Below are 13,518 nucleotides of genomic sequence, written 5' to 3' on the forward strand. Positions count from 1 at the left end.
AGAGAGAAACCAACAGGGAACCCAAGCAACACTACAGACCAAATGGACCAAGCATTCCACCCAACAGCAGTAATAGTGAAACCCATGCAGAATACTCTCCCGGAAAGAGTAGATTCAGTTAAAGAGTAGACACCACAAGTTTTAGCAAATTTTAGGAGGTTGAAAACATGCCAAATATCTTTTCCCACCACAGAGGAAAGAAACTAGAAATCAAAACCAGAAAGAAAATTGGAACCTGGTGCAGGGGGTGCACACCTTTAATTCCAACAACTCTGGAGGCTGAGGCAGGAGGATCATGGGTTCAAAACCCATGATTAGCAACTTAGCAAGGAGCTGAGTAACTTAGCAAGACCCTGTCTCTGAATAAAAAATAAAAAGGACTAAGAATCGGGCTCATTCATTAAGCTTACCTAGGTTCAATCCCTTATACCAAAAATAAAAATAATAAAATTGGAAAATTCATAAACATGTGTAAATTTAAAAGTTCACTTTTGAAAACCCCAATGGAGCAAAGAAAAAAAAATCAAACAGAAATTGAAAAATACTTTGAGACAAATGGGAGCAAAATACAACATACCGAAACTTATAGGATACAGCAAAAGTAATGCTAAGAGGGAAGTTTACAACCAAAAATACTTGCCACTAAAAAAAGGAAAGATCCCAAACTACTTTGCATCTCAAAGAATGAGAAAAAAAAAGAGAAAAAACTAAGCTGAAAGTTTACAAAATGATAGAAATAAAGATCAAGCAGAAACAAATTTAATTGAAAGGAGAAAAACAATAGAAAAAAATTAATGAAAAAATTGATTCTTTGAAAAGATAAAAAAGTGACAACCCCTTATCTAGACTAAGATAAAAAGAGAAAACTCAAACACATAAATCAGATGAAAGAGTAGCTGTTATAGCTGATGCCATGGAAATAAATATCATAAGATACTATGACACCAACAAATTAATTATAGTTCAATAAACTGGGTAACCTAGAAGAGATGGATAAATTCCTAGAAACATAATAACACACCAAGACTGAATCATGAAAAAAAAAGAGTGTCCAAGCAGACCTATAACTAGTAAGAGACTGAATCATTAATTAAGCTTCCTAACAAAGAAAAGCCCAGAACCAGATAGCTTCACTGATAAATTCTACCAAACATTTAAAGAATTACTGTCAATGCTTCTCAAACCCTTCCAAAAAATTCAAAAGGATGGAACATTTCCAAATTCATTTATGAAGCCAGCAATACCCTGATTACAAAGCCAAAGACACTGCAAGAGAAAACAACTAGGACAAATATCCCTGATGAACACTGATGCTAACACTATCAACAAAATGCTAACAAGCTGAATTCACCAGCCAAGAAGGACCAGACACTATGTCCAAGTGGAATTGATCCCTGGAGTGCAAGGATGGTTCAACACTGAAAATCAATTAAAAGGATACACTTCATTAACAGAATGAAGAAGAAAAGTCATGACTGTCTCAATAGATGCAAAAACAAAAGTTCATTGTATAAAATTCATCACTAATTCATGATTAAGAAAAAAATCCTTAGCAAATAATAGAGGGAAATTACCTCAATGTGAAAAAGAGCATATATGAAATGCCCACAGCTAATATCATATTCAACAGTGAAAAACTGAAAGATTTTCCTGTAAGATCAGGATGAAGACAAGGGTGCAACCCCTCTACTTCTACTCAAGATCATCCTGGAAGTCCTAAGCAGAGAAATTAGGCAATAAAAAAAAAATAAATAAAAGTCATCCAAATTAGAAATAACAAAGAAAAATCGCCCCTGGATCTTCTATAGAGAAAACTCTAAACAAACAAAACAAAAGAAGAAAGAGGAGATAAAAAGAGAATAGGAAAAGTTGTTAGACTAATAAATGTAAAATGGCAGTCTACCTATTAATATATAAAAACCAATAGTATTGCTTTATGCCAACAATGAATTATCTAAAAAGGGAATTAGAAAAACAACTTTAACATGAATAAATACTTGGGAATAAACTTAGGAATTGAAAGACTAGCACATAGAAAATTACAGTCATCGGAAAGAAATTTAAAAAGATAAAAACACATGGAAAGATATTACAGACTAATTAAAATGCCCATACTGCCATATATGGTGGCACATGCTTGTAATCCCAGTGATTTAGGAGGCTGAGGCAGGAGGATTGCATGTTCAAGGCCAGCCTTAACAACTTAGTGATACCCTGTCTCAAAATTTAAAAATAAAAAATAAAAAAAAATGCCCATACTACAGATCCCATGTAATCCCTATCAAAATCTCAATGGTGTTTTTAACAGAAATAGAAAAAACAATTATAAGATTCATGGATCCACAAAAGACCACAAATGGCCAAAACAATTGAGAAAGAAGAGCAAAGCTATCATGCTTTCTGATTTCAAAATGCTTCACAAAGCCACAGTGGTCAAACAGTACAGTACTGGCATAAAAACAGACAGTGTTGATCAAACGGGCCTTTGAGTAGAGTTTTCACTGGGCTCTACAATTCACACCATGCGGCTGACCATGTCCTAAGGTGCATCTTGATTCTTTTGCTGCTGATCGCCACTGTCCACTTGCACACTGCTATCTTCCTGGATGTGCGTGCTGTATTTGACACCGGGGCTGCTTGTTTTTCCAAAATTCTCTGCTCTCTACTCTCTGTTTCTCTGCTTCCCCACGCTGCCCCCACCCACCCACCCAGCCATGTCTCCAATTATTTTTTGTTTGCTTATTTGTCTATTTCTTTTCTGGAGGGCTCCTGTCTATCAACCTGTCTCCCTAAGGGTTGATGTCCCCCACCATGATTCTCTTTTTATTCATTCCCATTGGATGATCTTAATTTCTTATATGAAATTTCGCCCTCAACTTTTGAGCTTAGTCCTCCCAGATCTCATCTCCAGTCCTAGCTAGATTCTTGAATTCTAGATTGACACATGATAGTGTTTCTGCTATCCATTTAGAGATTCCATAGGCAACTGAGACTCCACATCTGTAACTGAACTCATCATCTTTATTTCTCTATTCCCACTCAACATCATTTCTCCTCCTTTATTCTCAACTGAGCTCTTATGGTGCCTCCCTTGCCCACTTTCCACATTTTAAGCTTGCAGGGCATCCTATACCCAATCACTGGGTGCTGCTCAAGTCACTTCTGCCACTCTCCTCTCCCACTCCATCCTAATACTGCTTAGTTCAAACTTGAGGGTGCTCAATAGATGTTTGTTGAACTGAACTAAAAGAAAGATTGAGGGTGCTGTGCCACATGCCTGTAATCCTGTGGCTCGGGAGGCCGAGGCAGGAGGATTGCCAAGTTCAAAGTTGGCCTCAGCAACGGCGAGGTGCTAAGCAACTCAGTGAGACCCTGTCTTTAAATAAAATACGAAATAGGGCTGGGGATGTGGCTCAGTGGTCAAGTGCCTCTGAGTTCAATCCCTGGTACCAAAAAAAAAGAAAAAGAAAGAAAGGGAGGAAGGAAGGAAGGAAGGAAGGAAGGAAGGAAGGAAGGAAGGAAGGAAGGAAGGGAGGGAGGGAGGGAGGGAGGGAAAGATTGAATTTTATTTCACCCCAAACAGTATGTTAAAGATCCAAAATTGATTCATATGCATTTTCTTTCTTTTCTAAGAATCCAGAACCTGTTCCAATAAGTAGCTCTAGAATTTTTCCAAAGACTAAGTTTACCAGTCTATTTCTAGAATCTGCATTCTAGATGAGGAACTGAAAAAGCATTTTGGTTTCCACCTTGTGATACTCATCCTGTTTGTGGTGGTTTCTCAAAGTTGACAGAGTGTTTCTGTCACCTCTTCTACAAGCCTTGGCATTCAATTTCTGTGACTATGGATACTAAACTCCTTTTAAAGCATGGCCATGTGTCTTTTGAGACCTTTATTTTGCATCTTGTCATATTGCTTTTCCCTGTTTCTCTTTTTAAAAAATATTCTCTTTTCAGTGAGATATACCTATGGCTGTAGAATTCATTGAACACAGGTGTGATGTTCAGACTTTCAATCAGACTTTCCTAATTGCCTGTCCTGAGGAATCATTGCTAGTGTCTCAGATAAGGACTATCTGAAAACCGTGCTAGGAACTGTTTTCTCCAATCTGACAAATCTCCTAATACAAATTAACATGGGGCATCTCAGAGGAGCTTTATGATTTTTTTCCAAGTGACAATATCCTCCTCTCACATATTATATTTTATTATTCAGAGAGGCTTGAGGGCTGGGAATGTGGCTCTGTGGTAGAGCACTTGCCTAGCATGTGTGAAACCCTAGTACCACAAAAATAAGGAGGTGGAGGTGAATTCTTACTTCTTCCCCCTTTAAACAGTGTCATAACTGATCCAAATTTTTTCTTATCTTTCTTGCTCCTTGCCCTTCCTCACAACCACACAGTATAATTTCTCTGTCAAAAGCAGGTTACACTGGGTCTGTAGCTCAGTGGTAGAGCACTTGCCTAGCATGTGTGAGGCACTGGGTTCTATTCTCAGCACCACATATAAATAAATGAATAAAATAAAGGTCCATCAACATCTAAAAATTTTTTTTTCAAAAGCAGGTTACTTTGTCCAAATTTTAAAACAACTTTGTAATAAATTTAAAATATTTTATAAATTAGTTAAAATTATCTATTCTCCAGTGAATTCTTGAATGCTGAGAATATGCTGGCCACCGTGTCACTAAGTATACAGGGATGTGGGATGTGGCCCCTGAACTTGGGAAGTCCATAGGTCTTAATAAGAACACAAAACACCACGATAGAATGTAGCTTCAACAGTTTCCCTTTCCAAGAGTTGCTAAATCAAGAAAGGAGAACAATTGGGATGTAATGCATGTCACCTGCAAAAAAAAAAAAAATATCATGTGCATGGAGAACAGTGGACTGGAGCTGGAGTCTGGCTCTGCCTGAAACATCGCTGTGTGGGAGATAAGCTAGTTAGCTGCTGTCACAATGAGCAAACAAAAGGGACTGCATTGGGATTAAGCAATATTCCTAGAATTTATCAAGGCAAAGGAAGCAGGAAGGTGCCATCAATCAGATGTGAGCTGCACATGAAAGAGAGCCGCAAGCTTGGGCTTATCTTAAATCTTGGCCAAAAGCGCCATCCAGAGGGCTGAATGGTCCTCAGCAGAGGTGGTGCCAAATGCACAGGAGTTGAGAAAGGATTAAATAACCAGTCAGAATATTGACATTTCATCTGTGTCTAGAGACCACAGAAGAGATATCCAACTATGGGAGGGACAGGTCTCCAAAGAACCCACACAAAAAAAGCCCATGGAAAACAGAATCAGCTTTTCTTCCATCTTCCAAGACTAGAGAGTATTGATCACCATGAAGATACCCATCAAGAAAAGAACTTTCCTGCTATCCTGCCTCTCCCATCCCAACCTTGGAGACACCAGAAACATCGTTAGCAAGAATGGGGAGATGAAGTAGAAGGTTCTTATATGAAAACAAAAAAAGAGAGATGACCTTAGCACCTTTGCCAAATGCAAATGGCAAACGGAACTCATTACCACAGTGGTAAAATTACGCCAAATGTTAAAGAGGTATGGGATAAAGAATGCTTAGTTTCCTGAAAGAGTTAAATGTGGCTTCCTTGGGACAGGTAACTCTATCAAATTCTTAAAGCATGAGTCAGCATTTGCCAAATTGTTACACTCTAGCTCAGACAACATCACCAGCAAAGATGGAGACTCCAAGCACCTGTTACACTGGGTGCATTATGAGCTGTTTGCAGCAACTGGGAAACAGGGCACAGTGTGGGGCAAAGTTGCAGATGATTCCAGAAAAAAAAATGGACTCAATTCAGATTATGAGAGATCTTGCATGTTATAGTAAAATTTTTCTCAGCATTTACGAACTATTAAAATACATCCTAAGCAAATTAAATCTGATTTTTACCCTCCAAATGTTTAAGTCAAATATGCTTCTTTGTGAAATATATTTGTGAAGGTGTCATCTCTGTAACTTTGATTTTCCATTTTCCAATTTCAGGGTCATTCCTCTTAGGGGAAACCGCTTCTCAATGGTTTTTTTTTTTTTTTTTTTTGGGCGGGGGGGGGGGTGGGGGGGTGGGGGGGGCGGGTTAGAGGGGACACGTGTTTTGTTTTGTTTTGGTTATTGGCCTCCAGATGTCATAACTCAAACAAAAACATTTATTTCAAAATTTTTTTAGGACAGCATATGTCTAGTGTAACAGCTAAGCCTTGTAATCTTTAAATGGGCAAGTTTGTAGGCTACATTTTAGAACAGAATGAACCATATTTGCATATTTGCTTGGCCAAACCTCAACACTCATTGTTAAATGCTCCTGACTTTTGGAAGATACACGTTTGCCCAAGCCGTGACCTGCTCTGGCCTCCTTCAGCTTTCTTTCCAGAGAGCCACTTCCCTGCATCTATGGGGAAAAAGCATCTGGCATCTCTGCTAACAGGATCCTGCCTCCCCTCGGATTAGTGTCTGTCCCTGTGATCACCAAATGCCTTGGGAAAATGCACAGCAGCAGTCCCCAAATTCAGAACCCTGCCTCAAATCAAGAACAGTTTCTACAGAAGAAAAGACTCCCTAACTCCCCACCATCTTTTCCGAGTCACTGACTTGTCCGAGTTACAGCCAATTGGCCAATTTCCCCTCCTTTTTCAAAGAGAGCTCTTAAAACAGAAAAAAAAAAAAAAATGAATAGGGTTCCAACTGATTTTATCTCCAGGTACTTCCTGGAGTCAAAGTCATGGCATGTCACTCTGACATGGCTTCTGGGGAGTTTCTGGGTTTTTTCTCCCTGAGCTAAATATTGACAGGACCTGTAGGATCTGTCAAGTCTTGCTGTTGTGATGAATACGCAGGCTCACGACAGGCCAAAGAAGAGGGTTCTCCTGGGAGGTGGAAGCATTCTTTGTCCTTTGTGCCTCTGCAGAGCCTAACCTGCACTTTGGGGATGCAGAGTATCATGTTGATGAACGTGCTGGCTACGTGGAGGTGTGTGTCAGGAGAGCAGGTGCCGATCTTTCCCAGGCATCATCTGTCACCATAAGCTCAAGGAAGACTGAGCAGAAGTCAGCAGAAGGTAAAAAGCCATTGAATGGATACAACATTATAATATGCATTTTCAGTAGGGTCCAGCCTAGCCTTTCTTGACGGGCATCTCCTACCTGAACACAGAAATCACATGCGTATGTAACAATTTTTGCTGTCTATAAAATATATAGAATATTCAAACATCACCATTTATGATTCATTCATTACCCACTTGCTTCCAATAAGTTCAGATTAATTTTCTAAAGTTCAGAATATTTGTAGGTAGTTAAGCAGTTCATAAAGAATATTTCAGATGATGGCACCCCCAGAAAAGCTGAGCAAGTCCCAACTCCTGGAGGAATCCAGTCACATCTGAGACCTTTGGAGCAAAGAAGTTGTTCCATCTGACTCTGGGGCATTTTCTTTGGTTTTCAGCAACATGTCCTCTCCTCTTGTCCCATTCACCTTTGTGTTTCCTGATTTGGATAACAAGGACCTCCAGCAGCAGAGCTGGACAATTCTGGATACTACTCCCTCTTGTGGACCTCAGTTGCTTTAGCAGAAAAATAAGAATAGTAGGACCCAACAGGAAGGAAAAGGCAGCTCCATCTACCCTGCACTTACATGTTCACATTTGCAGCTGGACCTTTTGGTCTCCTGGGACATGGACAGCGAGCATAGCTCCAGACTAGTATCTTGTGTATCCAAAACCCCTGAGAATATTTTAAAACAAAAGCAAAGAAAAAGCAAAACTCCTGTAAATAATACCCAGTAATCTAAAGAGCTGCACTAACTGATGAGGCATACGAAAAGTAAAATGCACATTTATGAATTGAAAATGTAAAGCCAGTTTCATCATACATCCAGAAATGTTAAAGTAAATAAACATAGCCATTTTACTTACACTTGGAAGAATTCACACATTAGAACTCTACCGAATTATCTCAGGACATTGTACATGAAACCAGTAATGATTCTTGCCAGTTTCTTTTTCTCTTGATTTATTTCTCTTTCTTTCTTTTAATCTTCATAGAGGGTCATTCTTACTCTAGGTATATACATGGAACCAAAGACGAATAGACCAATTGATTCATTGTACTTTTTCCATTTAAATTTGTTTACAGGAGGTGTTAATTTTGATCACTTGATCAAGGTGGTATCTTCCAGGTTTTCCCACTATAAAGTTACTTGTTTTCTTTTCAATTAATAAGCATTTTATGCACAGTTAACTTGAGACCATATAAATATTCTCTTCCTCAAATTATTAATACATTCATGTTCCTTGGGGGTTTCTAGTTTCGGTTCAGCACTTATCACTGTTGGTATCATAACGGGTGATGACTTTTCAAAAAGTAGCAAAGAAGCTATATGGTCAGGGGCAGCAGCTTGCAAAAGTGATTAACAACCCAGAATATGGCAGGCACAAGCTCTATGGACTGAGCAGAAAGTTGCACAGTGAAACCAGATGTCTGGCAAAGGTGAATGAGTGAAAACGCATCAAAATAAAATTCATAATGGTTAGCTTCCAGGTTAAAAATTTAAAAAGGAAACCCCTTCATTTCTAACTGAAGCATCCCTCAGAGAACTTTTATTATATTCAGTGCATTCTTTGTGAAAGTGATTGGAAAATGACATGCCACACTCACTGATTAGAAAATGATGTGCGAGTCAAGGATAGCACATGGACATGGGATGAGGAACTACATATATGGCATTTGGCAGGATATGAAAATTTACCCATTCTAGGGATTGAGCCCACAATATGATTTTGAGTGGGTGCTGAGGACAAAGGCAAATGCTGCAGAGTTGATGAGCCATCTCATTTTTCTCTGAAAAATACCTTACAACAATGAATTCTAGAGTCTCACCAGTGCCTTTTCCTTGCCCCTAGCTGGAGTTGATTATATTGGTGTCATCCAAAGACTGGACTTTGCCCCAGAAGTACACATGCAGACATTCCGAGTGACCATCCTCAATGACTTGGGACAGCCCGTCTTGGAGGGTCCAGAGAGGTTTGAATTACTTCTCCAGATGCCTACTGGTGCAGTGCTTGGAGAACCCAATAAAACCACCGTTATCATCAATGACAGCATTGCTGACTAAAAAAGAGTGCCTGTAGTTTCTTTGACCGAGAAGCTTCCTGAGAAATATAAGCAGCCAAACATGTGTCCCCACCACAGAATAAAGCTCCACTGTCGCTAGAGCTTTGCAACTCTGGGATAGTAGTGCTGTTGTAGTGCCATTGGTGTTATAGTTTTGGTGATATGTGCAAAAATAGTTTATGCAACTGCATGGAGATAAAAATATGTATATACAAAGAATGGACTGAGCCCACAATAAGTGAGACTGTGCTTTTGTTGTCCTATTTCTATTTTCTTTTACTTTGTTTCTAAGACCAGTAAAACCCTTTATTGTCAATTAAATCAATACTGAGTACCAAAGATTGACCTCTCTTTACTGATTGAGGCTGAACATGAAATACTTCATTTATGAACATACACACACATGATTATTATTATCATCATCATTCTGTTTTGAATTTTCTGGATTATTGGATGGGAGTGCAGATATCTGAAATTTGCAGACAAGTTCCTCTTGGCCATTTGTTCAATTTCCCTCCACAGCCCTTCATCAGAGCCACTTTGGTAGGGACGTCGTTTCATCAACAAGCCCTGCTTTTGCACCCCTTTGTAAAAAGGGTAATAAACAGTAAGGTGATAAAAATATAAGTATCCGAGAGGAGAAAAAAGAAAGTTTAAAGATTTGCATAGTTCTCAAACTGCCCAATTAGTTCTTAACTAATTTTGGAATGGCAATATTTATAGTCTTTAGTGTACCTCATGCACGTCACATAAATCATTTCAAGTTATTACGAAGCCACATCTTTGTACCCTATTGCTATTTTTGAGGTATTTATTGTGCATAACTTGTAAAAATGTGTTTCAGACATTAACCTATTTCTAAGCCAACCTGGTGTTCAACAGAACCCATTCAAGAAGTCTTTCTCCCAAACTTGGAGGAGGGGTAAAAAGGCTCTTATTGTAGGCAACCTGCACAGATGGGCGGAGATGTCCTTGTTCACCATCAGCCTGGGCCTGGCTTCAGTGCTTGATTTCATTTCTCCCATCCAGAGAAAACATTTTTCTAAGCTACTTTGTAACTCTTAACTTTGCTCCTCCTTCTGTGAAATGAGATATTTGGATTCAACTTCTAAGATCCCTTCCAGTTTTGTCTGATTCTTTTCTGAAGGAAGACAAATTCACCAAAAGAATATAATCCTCCCTCATCATACAATTTGCCCAATTACTGGGGTCAAAAATCTTATAAACTCAATTAAATTTAACAATCATGTATTGGACTTTTTTCTATAGATTAGAAAGATACAGACCCTTCACAAATGTTAGGGAAAAGCTATATACAAAATATACATGGGCCAGGATAACTCTCAGATATATCCCTAAGCCTCACAATGCCCTGAGTCAGCCCTGCCAAGGCCTAGACTTTGGCCCAGGGACTTGGACTTCTGGAGACCTCCAGAACTATGAAAGATAGACTATCGTGATAAGTCATCAAGTTTGGGACAGTTTGTTACAACAGCCACAGGAAGTTAGTACCCAATGAGAGATCTGCAGAATTTGCTGATGTTGGCAAAGTAAACTAGAAAGTACAAAAAATAAGACACTCGGTGTTTGACTGTGAGGTAATGTTTGTGGAAGCAGTTGAGACCCTGTCTTGAAGACCTGTCTCAGCCCATTTGAGAGTGCTGCTGCTTCCAAGCAACATCAACACATGCACCATGTCTAAAAGCCATGGGAATCCCAGCCTGGGCCATGCAAACCTGTATTTAGAAAGAAGTTGTAGGCAGTCCTGTCCCTAAGCTACTCATCATCCACATATTAAGGAATGTAATTAAGTGACAGGCATTGCTCTACTCTTAACAGTTCTGACACCAAATGTGTTGGTTTTCTCCCACACCAACAACAAATCCTCCACCTCCCTAGACACCTGCTGGGTGTCCTACAACATCTTCCCAGAATTATGTGAGACCCCACAGGGCTCTGCAGTCCCGCAAAACTTCTCCCACCTCAGACGCCAGACATAAGCTCCAGACCTCTGATACTTCTCCAGCTTGGCTACAAGTCACAAGCTCTTACAACCCCTTTCTCAGGTGTGATAGTTAGTTTGATAATTTGCTCACAAAACTCAAGAAAATACGTAGTATTTTGCTATTACTGATTTATAATAAAGAGTTCACATGAACAGCCAGATGAAGAGGCACATAGGGCAAGGTGCAGAAGGGTCCCAAGCACAGGAGCTTCTGTGCCCTGGAGTTTGGGATGTGCCACCCTCCTTGCCCATGGTCGGTTCACCAAGCCAATTCTTATGGAGTGGTAGATCACTCACCTATCACACGAGTTCTTGGGTTCCATCTCCAGCACTGCAAGGAAAACCAACAAACCCTCAAATGTCAGTAAGAGGGGAATACCATGGTCTCTAGGAGCAGTGCTTAATTCGTGCTGAAATTTTCTAGGCTTTTTGAAACAAGGGGCAGAACTTCTATCATGTTTAATGAATATTGTGTGTTCTTGTTAACTGGACTCTGGAAAGACTGCTGTTGTCTGCAATCTGCCCTTCCCCAGCACCCGGGCACCTTTGTCCTACTAGGGTCTGACCTTGCTGGGGTCACCTTCATGTTAAGCCTCTGTAGGTGAGACCCCCTACCTTCCAATTCCAGCACAGCACCAGAGTTGCGTCTAAGGTTTCACAGCAAATTGTTTTGAGGACAAAATTGGGTTTAGGATGAAAAAGAAGTTTCTATCATCAAGTGCTTTTTATTCAAATTCTATTTTCAGTGACTAAAGAAGAAAAGCTTATCTCATGAATCAAAGTAGGAATTCACAACAGCTTAAGGTGAAGAAATAATCTCTATTTAGCTCCACTTCTTTCCCCAATTTATGAAACAACCTATATACATAAAAACACCCTTGGGTTATTTACACCCTCAAAGACAGTGTGCTTGAGAAAGAAAAATATATGCTTAATTATTGACTTTGCAAGTGTATTAATAGCCTTTTTGCTAATGTGGTGATTATCTTGTTTAAACAACAAAGCCTTCAGCATTGTCTCTCTTATTACTGAAGATGGATGATATACAATATTAAGCATTGGCATCGGACCAGTAAGACCCGTACATCTTGGATGCTAGAGAATTAATCACCTCCTCAGTTCAAAATTTAGAGGCTGGGAGTGTGGCTCAGCGGCAGTGCACTTGCCCAGCCTGTGAGGCCCAGGGTTCCATTCCTAGCACAAAAACAATGAAAATGTAGGTGACTCTCAATTTGGGATATTCCTATGTATACAGAAGATGGGCACATTCCCAAATACAATCCAGAAAATAAGGAATATGGCTGTTTGGCCAACTCACCCTCACTACTCTACAGGTCCAAAATCCCAATAATTCTTGTTCATGTTCACTCTATTGCTAGTAGCCTACTACCTTAGGGACACAGAGGGGAATTACAACCAAAGAATATTGTTGCTACTGGCAAATAACATGGCTGGTCAAGGAGGTATGTTGAACACATTTATGAAATTGATTTAATGCTAATTTTTTAAATCAAAAGTTTAAGTGTTTAAGTCAGGGAGAAGTAAATTGAGACTATTCTTTTATAGTACTAGAGTTTAAAAACTAATATCAAACACCTCATATCATCTGTAGGATAAAGCTCAATGAAAGACTCAAATCAGAAAATTTGGCAATGTGAATTTTGATGCTTGGTGATCCTCAGACCAAAAGGATTTCCTGTGGTAAAACAGCCACAGATCTAATGGTTTCAGCTTGTCCTCTGCTACCCTATTTCAGGCACATGTCCTATAATGCATTTTAACAATAGCCTCCAAATTTCCCACCGTTTACTTCTCATGTTTTGTGATCTTCCTCAAAGCAGATCTTTTCTTTTTCAAGGGAGGCAACTGGAAGAGAGTACTATATCCACACAATTTACAGTCACTGCTTGTTGAGGGTTTAGAAAGAGAAGCCTATTCTGTCATCAGACTACTGTATTCTTCGTTCTGGGCACAATCTTAAAAACATAAGCGTCAACAGGAGTGCCAACTCTATCTCCAGATGTAGGTGATTAAAAAAAAAAAAAAACTTACAAGACCCAGAGGCACTAATCAATCTCCAGTACCTCAAAATTGGGCAGGGAGACATTAATGTTCAACACATCATTTCTAAGCAATCTAAAAAAGCTGTCCCGAGTCCTCATGTGTTCCCACAGGGCAAAGCTCATGAGCAAACAGCACTACAAGTTCTGGGTATGGATCTTCATAGTTGCCCAGGTGGAAGGGAAGATTTGGTGTCTTATTCTTGGGCTATATACTGTATTACTGACTTTCTTCCTATTTATACAGTTTGGAACTCAAGACAAAAAAAAAAAAAATTCAACATTAATAGCACCCAGACTGTAACCTTTCTACAGTAATGAAAAAT

General features: G+C 39.4%; 1 protein-coding gene across 1 annotated transcript in view; it reads left to right on the forward strand.

Annotated features, from left to right (window-relative positions):
- Positions 1 to 9,128, forward strand: part of FREM3 (FRAS1 related extracellular matrix 3) — a gene marked incomplete at both ends in the record, with an annotated part of 65,179 nt that extends 56,051 nt beyond the window's left edge. The window contains 2 exons of the mRNA XM_081304712.1: positions 6,925 to 7,074; positions 8,917 to 9,128. Coding sequence (XP_081160838.1) covers positions 6,925 to 7,074; positions 8,917 to 9,128 — 362 coding nt within the window. The remainder of the gene's footprint in view (positions 1 to 6,924; positions 7,075 to 8,916) is intronic.
- Between the last annotated feature and the right edge of the window lie 4,390 nt (positions 9,129 to 13,518).

This window comes from Spermophilus citellus (genome assembly GCF_964194105.1).
Source record: "Spermophilus citellus genome assembly, chromosome: 8".
NCBI classification, from domain to species: Eukaryota; Metazoa; Chordata; class Mammalia; order Rodentia; family Sciuridae; genus Spermophilus; species Spermophilus citellus.